A 13533-nucleotide genomic window follows, 5' to 3' on the forward strand; every position below is an offset into this window, starting at 1 on the left:
GCGCTCGCAGAAATTCTCCCCCGCGGTTTGTCTCCTCTCCCTCGGTCTTTCTGAGAATCTCTGTCTTTCCCTTTCTGTCGGTCTCTCTTCCACTCCTACTGCCCCCGCCCAACCTCCGCCCCCGCTCCCCAGGGTTGGAAACTCCGCGGAGGAGCCCCGGTCACAATGGTGCGTTTCACGGTTTCCTCCACACACTTCACCACGGGGAGGGGAACATGGGGGTGTTCCTTTCGTCTGCCCACGAGAAAGAAAGGAGCTTTGACAGAGGTAGTTATTTCTACCTAATTTACAACCCCGAGGCTCAGTGCTCCCGGCCCCGGCGGCCGCTAGCCGGAGCGGCGGAACGTGTTTCCAGGCGCGGAGGCTTTGCCTAGGTAACCCGCCAGGGGAGTGGGCGGGGGGTGGGGGGAGCCGTGGGGCTCTTGGCTCAGCTGTAGGAAACGTGGTGTGGCTCTTTCCCGCGAACGCGCGGCGCTCGAGGGGAGCCCTTTCCTTGAGGAGACGCAACCCTCGCCCCGCGGAGTCAGAGGCAGATCCTCGGGGAAAGACTCCGCTCGAAAGGACCCAGGGGAGGGCAGGAATGAGGGCACCTACTGCAGGAGGTGGTGGGAGGTTCCTGGAGACCCGTATTGAAAATTCTGGGCGGACGGGAAGCTCTTGCTACAGCCGTGGGAAGATCCGCCGGTGCTTGCGCTAGAACAAGCGCAAGATTTCCGTACGATCGGCTGGGGCAGGGCGGGAGCTGGGGCTGGGGGTGGCAAGGGAATCCCCGGTTTCCTGGCTTTCGAGGGCTTACGGGACCTGGGGGTTCCGATACCCCCTCTCTTTCTTCCTTCAGGCAAGCCGCTGGCGCAGGGGCGGCGGGGGACGAAACTTACACGCCTCTCTCGGCCCGCGCACCCCCGAGGTTTTTTTGGGTTGTGTTTTGGGGTTTTTTTCGGTTTCACGTTCCCAACCCTCGAGATATGAACGGGTCCAGGCAAAGGGGGCGCTGTAGGCCAGAGTTTGGGGCAGTGGATCCTTCCCCCAAGGCCCGCGGAGCTGCGCTTCCAGATACAAAGTTTCGTTGAGGCTGTGCGCAGAGACGCTCGCCCCGGAGCCGCTCTCGGCGCCCTCCGGAATGTGCCCCCTCGGGGCCGCCGGATGGCCCCGAGCCTCGAAGTCGCCCACCCTCAGGGATACCTCCTGCTGGGTGCAGGGGGCCTCCCTCCGCCCATCCCACCAGCCTGGAACTCCAACTGCCTCGTCCCCTTGTTTCCAGCGCGGGCCTATTTCCACCGTGCCCTTTTGTTTGCTTGACCCCTGGCCCCCAAAACTCGCGGCTAATAGAAGCGAAGCTCCATTAGCATTTAGAATGAAAAGCGCAGACTTTCTTAATTCCTCGGGGCATTCACGCATTCGTTCCGGACCTTGTGCATTTCCTATGCAACGTATAAATTCTGCGGGGGGGGGGGGCAGTGGAGTTGGAAAATGGCTATTTTCCGCTCGTGCACACTTACTGACTCCTCGAATTCGGTCGAAACTCTTCCTCAGGAGCTCTTTCTTGGGTTTTCCTGACTTGGCGAGCTCAGAACCAATTGTGGGGACAAGAGAGATCAATTTCTGGACGATGACAGAATGCACTTATTTTTAGCCTAGGTTTGGGTGCCACAAAACGGCGGTGAGCGCAGTGGGTGCCTGACAACCTTTCTGTGGCTCCCCCCCAAGGCGGTGTGATGCTGCTTGCCCAGGAACCCCGTTCACCTTAAGCACTGCTTCCTTGCCCTTACAATTCTTTGTAATTAACGTAGGATACACAGTGACCCCCTAGCAAACCACCGTCTCCCAATACGCCCAGCCCAGGCCACGACGACCAGCCTGGTCTCACTTTGAGCTCTGTCCTCTCTCCCGGTGCCCGCAGAGCCTACTGCGGAAGAGCGCAGTCCGGCAAGCCCCAGCCCTGAGCCTGGACCCTCAGCGGAGCCAGGCAGCACTGCCACCGCTTCGCCTCGCCGGACGTCCCCGCCTCCTACCCTCTCAGCCTCCGCTGGAGAGACCCACAGCCCCACCATTCAGCGCGCAAGATATCCTCCAGGTAGGTCTGAAGGCATGACCCCTTATTCCTCCCAGGTTGGGAGAGGTGGGGGTGCGGGGAGCCACACACCCCGCAGGCAGGCTGTTCATCTTGCCCAGCGCCAGGACAGTGACTGCTGGCCACGCATTTCACAGCACAGGTGGCTTCCTTGCACGAAGCTCCTCTGGATACCACGCCCTGTTGCTACCTAGTGGAGCAGCCAGATTAAATTAAGCGTTGCATTTCTCAAAAATATTTTTCCTAAGAAAAATGTCATACACCAATAGATTAGGATCGTTTTATACATTTTAATGTCTCCATTTTTGCTCTCCTTTTATATCCAGTTTATGCATGTAAAAGTTATGGGCTCTCTTTGAGCAATACAGAACATTTATGTTTGTATAAAACCCAAATCATCTGATGCAAAAGTTTGGATTATTAAAACTCAGAGGAAAAGAGAAAAAGCATTCGAGCTGAAAACCAAGGAGTAAATTTGAATTGGCCAAAGGAAAGGATTTCAGGTTTGGCTTGTAACACCTTTTCATGCATTTGTTAAGGACATACCAGGTGCCTGGACTGTGTAATCACCAAAGATATGCAGATAAATAGAACTTAGTACCAAGCAAACTCATATTCTAGCTGGAAACCTCAGACACAAAGAAGAGCAATGCATAGGGATTGGCAAGGAAAGATGACAGAAGACTAATGGGGAAATCCTAGAGGTGCTGAAGGAAGAACAAATGGAACATCGGGCAGTGTTCTTGCTTTTAAATCATTAGCCTTTCATTTCACCCCAACAACAAGACACCAGGATAAGTAATCCTTGAACTTCAAACTAGTGAGTGTTTTTAAGGCCCTTCTTGGAAAATGAAGGCTTGAACTGGCCTCTCCTTATCACTGCTTCTTCCAACAGGCCCTCGTCACCTTTTTTCAAGTCAAGATTTCATCCCATACACGCATGACTCAATCAGATTTGGAAATGTGGGTAAGAGAAAGATGTCAAAGGAAATGTGAAGTACTCACTTTTTTTATTAGTCACAACTTCTATACCATAGACTCCAAACAGAGGTGAAGCACCTGCTTTTCCTTTGGTTAAGAAAAACCAACCACCAGAAACTGCCCATTTTATCATTTCTAGTTAGCCATAGAGAAAGAGAAATAATTAGATTAGAAAATCACCCACTAGATCCAATAATTCTCAAGGCCTTCGCATCCAGGTCACCCTCTCTGAACAATAATAAGCATACTGGATACTAGTGCCTTTGGGGGCTCAACACAGTCAGCTGGCAGAGAAACTGAACCTACTAAGGAACTGCTCTCTTTTGCAGAGGTACGAATTCTTCTGTCATAAGAAAATTTGTAGGCTAATTCACCTATTACAGTAGCTGTAAACCGTTGTCTTAAAACCCCACTGATACATTTTATTAGTCAGAATTGGAATATATATATATATATATATATACACTGTATATGGCAGAGAGCATGTTTGGTGGGTGTTTTGTTGCAGCTGCTGATCTTTTTCTTTGCAGATGGCACAAACTCCCCCGAGTCCATTTCCTGGGCCTATGTTCCCACCTCTCCACCTAGCTGGCTGAAGTCATCAACAGGGGTCCAGTTTGTGTAGGCTGTTAGCTGTGTTTGGAGAAATGGGGAGGGGGTGGGAGAAAGCGACCACAATGCGTGTGGGTAGGCTCAATTGGCACTCATAAAATGTTAGGATGTCAGTCTCCCTTGGCCAGTAAGTCCCACGTAGGACACCTTTTTTCTTTTTTTTAACTAACTCATAGATTTCTAAATCAATGTGTGTGACTTTGGGGACTAGTGGCCTCTTTCCCCAAAAATAAACCAACAGAGCATTCACTGGCTTTTTTTTTGTCCTCCCGACTTGTGGCTCAGACCATCCCCAACTAGTTAATAGGGCTCAAAACCACTTTGTCAAAATATCACTGGGCGTATGAAGGAAGGAATCAAGTTTCCCAGATCTGGTGGAGAACAAGGGCAAGGGAGGGAAGATGGGCAGAGGTCCCCAGGAGGCCTGGTTTTGGCATCCTGTGGCCCCTTTGACAGTCTGTCAGGGAGTCTGCTTTCTTCCCAGGGAAGAAAGTAAGCATGAAGCTTTAAATCTATGCTAGCAGAAGGAGAAAAGGATGGCACTCCCTCTCCCGTTTCCCAGATTAGAGAGCAATGAATCCGGTGCTACCTGCCAGCTAGGAGAGAGTGCTGACTTGCTTCTGAAAGACCTTTTTCCCTGTCCCGCAGATATGCCCTGCGTGCAAGCCCAGTATAGCCCTTCGCCTCCAGGTTCCAGTTATGCAGTGCAGACCTATGGCTCGGAATACACCACGGAGATTATGAACCCTGACTACGCCAAGCTGACCATGGACCTTGGCAGCACTGAGATCACGGCCACCGCCACCACGTCCCTGCCCAGCTTCAGTACCTTCATGGAAGGCTACTCGAGCAACTACGAACTCAAACCCTCCTGCCTGTACCAAATGCAGCCGTCCGGGCCGCGGCCCTTGATCAAGATGGAGGAGGGCCGCGCGCACGACTACCACCACCACCATCACCACCACCACCACCACCACCACCACCACCAGCAGCAGCAGCAGCAGCAGCAACAGCAGCAGCAGCAGCCATCCATTCCGCCCCCGTCCGGCCCGGAGGACGAGGTGCTGCCCAGCACCTCCATGTACTTCAAGCAGTCCCCGCCATCCACCCCCACCACGCCGGGCTTCCCCCCGCAGGCGGCGGCGCTGTGGGACGACGCGCTGCCCTCGGCTCAGAGTTGCATCGCTCCCGGCCCGCTGCTCGACCCGCCGATGAAGGCCGTGCCCACCGTGGCCGGCGCCCGCTTCCCGCTCTTCCACTTCAAGCCCTCGCCGCCGCACCCGCCCGCGCCCAGCCCGGCCGGCGGCCACCACCTGGGGTACGACCCGACGGCCGCCGCCGCGCTCAGCCTGCCGCTGGGAGCCGCCGCCGCCGCCGCAGCCGCCAGCAGCCAGGCCGCCGCGCTCGAGGGCCACCCGTACGGGCTGCCGCTGGCCAAGAGGGCGGCCGCGCTGGCCTTCCCGCCGCTCGGCCTCACGGCCTCTCCCACCGCGTCCAGCCTGCTGGGCGAGAGCCCCAGCCTGCCGTCGCCGCCCAACAGGAGCTCGTCGTCGGGCGAGGGCACGTGCGCCGTGTGTGGCGACAACGCCGCCTGCCAGCACTACGGGGTGCGCACCTGCGAGGGCTGCAAGGGCTTCTTCAAGGTGAGCGCTCGCCTCCTCCTGGCGCCCCCTCCCCTCTGCAGCCAGCCTCCTCTGCCACCCCCTCAAGTGAGCGTCCAAGAGGGTCCTTTCCTCTTGGAGAAGTGGCATTGTTACCCTGTGCGTTCCTGTAGCCCTTCCTAGCACCTTCACACACACTCTCTCAGGGGGTTGTAACTTGAGGTCCATTACCGGAGGCAGACCTGGATGGATTCCAGGGGGCGGTGAACCTCCTGACTTTGCTTTACCTTATGAGCATTTTTCTGGAGAGAGCCTTTAGCAGACCTCAAAAGGATCCCTGGCCTTAAAAAAAAAAAAAAAAATGCAAAAGCCTCATTATATTCCTCCTCTGTCCATGCAGGGTATCTGAGGGGATGGGGTCTGTGTGCCAGGCCCTGGACATTTGTATCTCATTTAATTCTCATATAAGAGCTGGGACTCTAGAATCAGACAGACCTGAGATTGAATTCTGACCACCCACTAGCTATTTTTATTAACAGTATCTTGAGGGTAGGTATTAATTATCCTTGCTTCACAGATGAGGAAGTGGGGGCTCAGAGAGGTTATTCAAGTTACCCCAAGACACACACTCAGAGTGAGATGGAGGCAGGATGCCAATTCATGCTTGCATGTTCCCAAAGTATACACCCTCTTTGCAGATCTGCCACAGCAGAATAGACAGGAGCAATGAGCTGGTTGCAGTTTGGGGCAGCTGGCTCTGTAGAAGATAGAAGCTGGGGTCTCACCAGTCCTCTCCAGCTCTGTGCCACACACAGTGCCAGGTGTAGACACTGTTCATGACCCCATAGACCCACAGGAGAATCTTACAGTGGAAGGGTCTTCATCCTCCCCCATATCTCACCCCTGAGTAAGCTGAAGCCTAGAAAGAGAAGCCTTGCTCATTCTATAAATGGTGATTTAGTGGCATGCTTGGCAGTTCCAGCTGGTTTCTTTCAACGCTTGAGGTCAGTGCTCTTCCTACTGTTGAGGGGGAAGAGGCCTTGTCCTCTTGCCGCCCTACTCTTGCTGTTGACTCCCAGACTTCTTCAGACACTTAATTCTGTGCCACCCTCCCCACTCCCTTGGCCATTATGTCAGGCATTTGCAAACCCACAAATGCTCTGCCACAAAAACCACTCCCTGGACTCCAGTGCTGGGCAGGGTGGAGGGAAAAGGGAAACCAGATGCTGATTGGGTAACTGGTATTTGGGAGGCCAATAGCATATAACTGGGAGTGTGTTAAAATAGGAGTCAGAACACTCAAACAGGAGTCCTTGATCTGTCACCTACCAATCTATGATGTTGAACATGATATGTCTTTCTAGGCTTCCATTTTCCAATCAGGTGAATAAAATTCAGAGAAGAGCTATGAGTATTAAATTAGCTAAAGCAGATATGAACACATTTTATCATCTTTAAAGGGCCATAAAACAGTTCATCATTAAATGAAAACTACAAAGTATTTATTAAAATGCACATGTATGTGGATTGGTATAACCACCAGCAAGCAACAGTTATTTTTGATCTGGGGTTAGGCGTCATGAGATTAATTAAATTATGCAGATAAATGAGAAAATGTTTGTGGGAAGACTTTGCAATATGTCTAGTGCCATATAGGAGGTATGCAGAAGTATGTTTTAAATGTAGAACCCTCAGTTTAGCCATTTTTTTTCTGTCTGAACTGCTCATGCTTTACCAGGGTTCTTTCCAAGTTAACCACATTCCTGTAGCAGATTTCATTTTCACAGTATTTCAGTGAAATTGCTGAAGGGCATTGAAACAGGCAGCCAAAAAGGGTAAAAGAAAGAAAAACAATTAAGAGAAGTACGATTAACCCACAAATATAATCACCTCTGAATAATTGAGAGTTAACCAAAATACAGGAGTGGTAATACATTCCTAGTCTAGAAATGTCAATTAAGTGTTCCCCAACAGCGTCCCTTTTCTGCAGCAATGCCTTGAAAACAAATCTATACTTGAAAGGGTGGGGGTAGGATGGGGGAGAACCACCCCACAGATCTGTTAATTAAAGGAACAGGAGCAGGTTTTACCCAGTGGCTTTCTACCATTAAATTGAATTCTTTAAAAATGTGACATGAGGTGCAGTTAATGATGGGAATTCAGTGATTGAACCATAACGATCTCTCCCTGTCCTTAAACTGTGCAGGCAAACACAAATGTGCGGAAGGTTTCAGGTTATTGGGAAGATGTATACCTGAAGCAAAATGCCACCAGCACTCAAATTGGCATATAGCCTTGAGGATGATGGCAAGAAACATAGTTTTAGAAATTACTGCATGTCCAATGAAAGAGAGCTTCATTCAGGAAACATAAGTTTCCTACCCTTACAGACTGTTGAGAATTTAAATGCTGGAAACTCAGAGATATGTTTGTGTTTTGGAATTTTGCATTTTAAACTAAATGGATCTGGCTTTGGTAGATTTTTAAAGTCACAGAAGCAGTTTAGAAACCATTCCCTGAAATGAAATTTAAAGGTGATAGGGTGAAAACTAATACATGGGGGTTGAGAATCGCTAAAAGGAAAAGGTTAAAAGTAAATCTAGAATTTTGGTCCCAAAATAGATCACCGATCTCAAATTATCTGGATTTCTTTCTTTCTATCTTTCTTTCTTTCTCTTTCTTTCTATTTTTTTTTTTCATGCAGCCCAGGCTTACCAAATAAATTCCAACTTTCTGCTCTATTTGGAATTGTATAGATCCAGGTAATTTCTGAATAATTTTGCCCTAGGTGGTAAATATACATCCACTTGCACAAATGTTTTTAATTTTTTTTTAAATCAATCATTTTTTAAAAATCTGGAGCATAAAATATGCTTCATTATTTCTCCATGTGTCATTTTAAAATTATATGTGATTCTGAAGAATAAAACATCATTTTATATCCAAGCCCAAGGTTTATGATGTGTTGCTTATGATATGGCTATTTTGATGTCTTTGTCAATAGTCATTTATGAAATAACTTATTAATAGGAATTTCTATTGAAAATTTATGGCTCTCATATTTCCTCCTTTTTTTTTTTACTCTTTTTGTTTTTCCTTTCAGATGTGATAGTGGTTTTCAGTAAACAATTTTAAGATTTTGCTTTCAAAAATCAAAAATAACCAGTTTACCATACAGAGCCTCTTAAGAGAATATTCTCTTAATATGTATTATCTTAATATCTTAAAGATAAAATAAATGATATAGGCAGGTTAAGTGATAGTGATTTTTTTTGCATAAAAACATTTCCTATATGTTTTAACTAGTCAAGTCCTGATTTTGCTTTTTATGATTTCATCTCTATTGGGGAACAAAGCCAGTTACTGTGATATTTGACTTACAATAGTGATAGCCAACAAAGTACATCCCAGATAATTTTGATTTTATTTTAATAAGGTCAGCAATAATCAGGGGAGTGGAACAAGTAGAAAATTGTTCCCAAAGGGATATTAAAAGTGGAGATAATCTAATCCTCCAAGGTATGATATGTTGACCTGGTAATTTCAGATATGATTTTATCATTCAGACTTGGGTGTCTCCTGAGACTTGCTTCAGAACAATCCGAGATGATTTTCATTGTCAGCAGCTAACACTAATAAAATTGTTTTTCCTGCAGGCTAGCGTGTTAGGAAATTAAATTTATCTAATTATACGAATTGCACTGTCGCTTTTCACATTGTAATTAAAATACATCTTGTCAGGTCCTACCTCTTTCCAGAAACTATTAGTTGACTATCTCTGTATTGTGTTTTCTCAGAGAACGGTTCAGAAAAATGCAAAATATGTTTGCCTGGCAAATAAAAACTGCCCTGTAGACAAGAGACGTCGAAACCGATGTCAGTACTGTCGATTTCAGAAGTGTCTCAGTGTCGGCATGGTTAAAGAAGGTATGAATATAATGCTTTTTATTCAGCATGCTCATACGTATTCTCAGATACCACTGAAAAAACTGTTAATATTGACGTTGGGATGGTGAATTTTCCTAGTTTCCCTTTCTTTCCAACATTTTACTTTTCTGGTGTGTACTACCATTTAAAAATAGCTGCAGCCTACTTATTCTAATTTCTCAAAATCAATAGAGAGCTTGTGTACATACATCTCTGTTCTATTTAAGAAGGAGACTTTTAGGGCTAATTCATTACCAGATGTAAGTATGGGTGACTTTCATGCTGCTTGTTTCAACTCTCATTAAATCATTGTGTGGCTATAATTCCAAACTTACTGCCACTTTTAAATGGTTGGTCTCGTTAATGATTGCTCAACTGTAATGTGTTTTGATTCCTTTTTGTGATTTATGGCTCTTCATGGATATCTTTGAAGACATTTTTTTCTTTCTTTCTCTTGGCATCAGTTGTCCGTACAGATAGTCTGAAAGGGAGGAGAGGTCGGCTGCCTTCCAAACCAAAGAGCCCATTACAGCAGGAACCTTCTCAGCCCTCTCCACCTTCTCCTCCGATCTGTATGATGAATGCCCTTGTCCGAGCTTTAACAGACTCAACACCCAGAGATCTCGATTACTCCAGAGTAAGTTTTATGATGTCCTGCTTTTCAAATGAACGATCAGGTCTCTGTTCATGATACTAGTAACATGAGTTGATTGAATGACTATGCGCCTGGCACTGGACTTAACAGTTTTCATACCTTTCCTATATTTCTCACTTCATTTAGCAATTCTGGGGCATCCATTGCACCAAATCATTTTTGCTTTATTGGATCTCTAAATGCCTTAACAAATGACCCTGACAGTGCTGCACCTGTCGTACCATTGTTGCAGGATTCCTGGTGGTTTTGCCAATGAAAATCTGCACAGGTGAATTACAATGTGTAGATTTCTTTTGTGGTTTAGAGGAAGTGACTACCGCTTTTTTCATATTGTGATCAAACCATTTGGGTGAGCCTCAAGTCATCCTTCAGCAGTTTACCCGATTGCATCGGCACTGGTTTACCTGCTGCTTATTCGGAGGGATTAGACCACTGATGGAGAGGAGCGAGCTCTGGCCTTGACATTGGGAGGTATCAGGGGGACCGGGATGGAATGCTGCCTCTGCTGCTTCCTGCCAGTGTCACCTGACTTCTACTCTTAGCTTTCTCATCCCTACAGTGGAGATGATTATAATATTTAACCCCAGAGGGATGTTTGGTACATCAGTCCCACAGGAATGATGGTTTTGAAAACCATAAATGAGTACCAGTATTATTATTTAAGTCAACCAAAGCATATCAGTATTTTTATTTCTTACGAGATGTGGTGAAACATCATCAGTCTGAACTCCAAAAATTCCCAGAAATTTGGATAACACAGAGGAGAACCATGAGAAGCGATTTTTCTGAGCAAATGTGTAAACATTAGAAGCAAACTTCTAATAAGACAGGGTCTCACCAGAGAGGGAAAGAAAGGAAAAAGACCACAATTACTGAGTTATTTCTGCATGCTAGACATTGCAGTCTGTTGTGTCATTTCACCATTTAAAGAGCTGTGAACTGTGAGGATAGTTACCCCCTCTCTAATACAAGAAAATTTAGAAACACAGTTTGCGCACAGATGAGAGAGAAAGACCAGTCCAGGGATCTCCAATTGGTTGAGCTGGCTTGGCAGCTGCTACCAGATTGCCCTCCCCAAGTCTAATCAGTATTTCAGCCTTCTGATGGAAGAGCTGGCAAAGAGCGTGTGTGTGTGTCTGCTATGTGCCCTCCTTGTGGGTTGCAGTGTTGACAGAAATGAAGGGGTGATTGGTATACCTGCTGTGATCCTCCATCCCTCATCTTTATAGTCTTCACAGCCTGTAAGGCTAGTAACATGAGTTGATTAAATGAGTTTGCGCCTGGCACTGGACTAAACAGTTTTCATACCTTTCCCTATATTTCTCACTTCATTTAGCAATTCTGGGGCATCCATTGCACCAAATCATTTTTGCCTTGCTGGATCTCTAAATGCCTTAACAAATGACCCTGACGGTGCTGCACTGTCATTATAGGCTCTGACGCCTCCTCTCCACACCTAATCACAAGACTTTGGATGAGAAGCATGGTAGACCCTTCACACCAAAGGTTGAGGACTCTTATTCTGATTACAAGTAGCATCTCTTAACTAAAGTCAAGTCTCAAATAATAGTCTAGCAGAATAATGCTGTGGTTAAGGGCTTAGGCTGTGGAACCATGCAGGCCTCCTGAAAATCCCAACACCGCCATTTAATAGATGGGTGACCTTGAGCAACTGATTAAGCCTCGTAATGCCTCGGTTTCCTCATCTGTGTTATGGAGAAATAACAATAGTATCTACTTCCTGGGGTGGTCTGTGAAGAAGATGCAATAAGATGATATTTGTCAAAGCTTTAGCGTAGTGCCCTGTACGTTATCTCCCTGACCAACTTTTCTTCAGTTACCGTTTGTTGAATGTATGAACACTACATGTGTCATGGGCCATGTAGCAATACCGTTAAGGTAAGTGTTATCATCTATTTCACAGACGAGGAGATGAAAACTGGGAAAGGTTAAAGGAGTGAGGTGCCCAAAGTCACATAGCTGATATTTATCAGAGAGAGGATTAGAAGCCAAGTGTGTTGGACCCCAAAGTCTGTGCTCCTAAATACCAGGCTTCACTGTGTCTTTGGTTTCCATGAGAGTGGGTGCTAGAAAAGCATTCGAGAGTAAAGACATTTTCTCCCTGAAGCAACTTTGGACCTCCCCATATGCAATTTGTCTGAATTAATGAAGCTGTTCCACACTGCCTATGCTGAGCCTGTAGAACGGTCTGACGTTGTTCCAGGGCATTGGAAGTCACTACCGATGGTCAGTCCAGAGAACTTAGGCCCCCAGAGTGATTTTTTGGCCCCAAATTATCCAATTATTGGTCTACATGGCCTAATTAGTCATGCAGTGGCAAACTCTCCCCAGCACTTTGAGTTGTCCCAGCTGGGAACTGTCTCCACACTGAAAAATCAATCCAGTGTGTTTGCTTGCCTCTGCACTATTCAGTGTGTTAGACTGGAGTCATCATCCTCATCAACAAACATTTACCCACTTTAATTGTTAGCTTTGTCCAAAATAGCAGATTGACCATGCCAGAGTCTGGGTCACGTTAATACTACCTTTGGGGCCTTGCTCAATTTTGTAAAGCATATTTATTTTAATTGCATTGTTTTGGAATCAGGTTGAACCTCATAACTTGGATTCTCCTGCTTTTAGATAGCTTTACAAAATTATCAAAACTTGGACCAAAATCAATTAAATTAAAAGGCTTTTTAAAAATACAGTGAGTTTTCATCAAAAACTTGGATGAAGGCACAGAAGGCATGCTGATCACATTTGCAGATGACAGAAATCTGGGAGGGATCGCTAATATGATGGATGTCAGTATCAACATTCAGAGTGATTTCGACAGGTTGGAACAGGATGGGCTGAAGCCATCACGAAGAAAGTTAACAAAAATAAATGTGAAGCTCAGCATTTAGAATTTCAAAACATGGGAGAGCCTTGGCCCATCAGTAGTTCACGTTAAGAAGATCTTGGGACTTTATTCCATACACTCTCAATATGAACCAACAAAGAGTATGTGTGCTGGAAGGAAGGGATGCTGAATTACCTTAGGTTGCAGTAGTAGGAATATAGGACCAGCATCAAGCTAGTGGTGGTCCCACAGGCTCTGTCCTATGAGACCACACTTCAAGGGTTAAGTCCATTCCCAAACTGGAGTTTAAGAGGGATGTGGACACACTATTTCTGGAAACTTGTAAGGGATGGTTGGAGGAAATGAAAATATCTAGATAGGAAGGGAGGTTTGGCAGGATTAGGTTACTCTTTTACCCTATGGAAAGAGGACTGTTCCCCCCAAAGGTAGATCTAGAGAAAGAAGAAGGGGGGCCCCTTCCAGCTCATTCTGAAGATAAGGATGAGCTCTCTTAACTACAAGAGCTGCTGTGGAAGCATGAGTTCGTCAACACACGAAGTAACTAAGGAGAACACATAACAGGATTTCTCACAAGCAGAGAAGTTATTTTGAATATTGAATTCCTTCCAACTCGAAGATTTTATGATTCTGGGGTTTACCTTATTATCCCTAAATGCAAGTGATTTTATATTTATGTGATTTTAGATATGTGTGTGTGTGTGAGAGAGAATATATGTTAAGTAACTTGTTATTTAACAAAATTGAACTTGCTTTGTTCTCTACAAAACATTACCATAAAATGAATGAAGCAAAATGAATTTATTGAGTGCCTGCTTTGAGC

The 13533-nt window shown here is 46.1% G+C and overlaps 1 protein-coding gene across 1 annotated transcript in view; it reads left to right on the forward strand.

Annotated features, from left to right (window-relative positions):
* Positions 1-3016: 3016 nt before the first annotated feature.
* Positions 3017-13533, forward strand: part of NR4A3 (nuclear receptor subfamily 4 group A member 3) — a 31464-nt gene continuing 20947 nt past the window's right edge. Inside the window, exons 1-4 of the mRNA XM_040631663.1 lie at positions 3017-3038; positions 4313-5307; positions 9063-9192; positions 9657-9829. Coding sequence (XP_040487597.1) covers positions 4315-5307; positions 9063-9192; positions 9657-9829 — 1296 coding nt within the window. The 5' untranslated portion in view covers positions 3017-3038; positions 4313-4314. The remainder of the gene's footprint in view (positions 3039-4312; positions 5308-9062; positions 9193-9656; positions 9830-13533) is intronic.

The sequence above is a fragment of the Ursus maritimus genome, unplaced genomic scaffold (assembly GCF_017311325.1).
Source record: "Ursus maritimus isolate PB19 unplaced genomic scaffold, ASM1731132v1 scaffold_17, whole genome shotgun sequence".
Taxonomy (NCBI): Eukaryota; Metazoa; Chordata; class Mammalia; order Carnivora; family Ursidae; genus Ursus; species Ursus maritimus.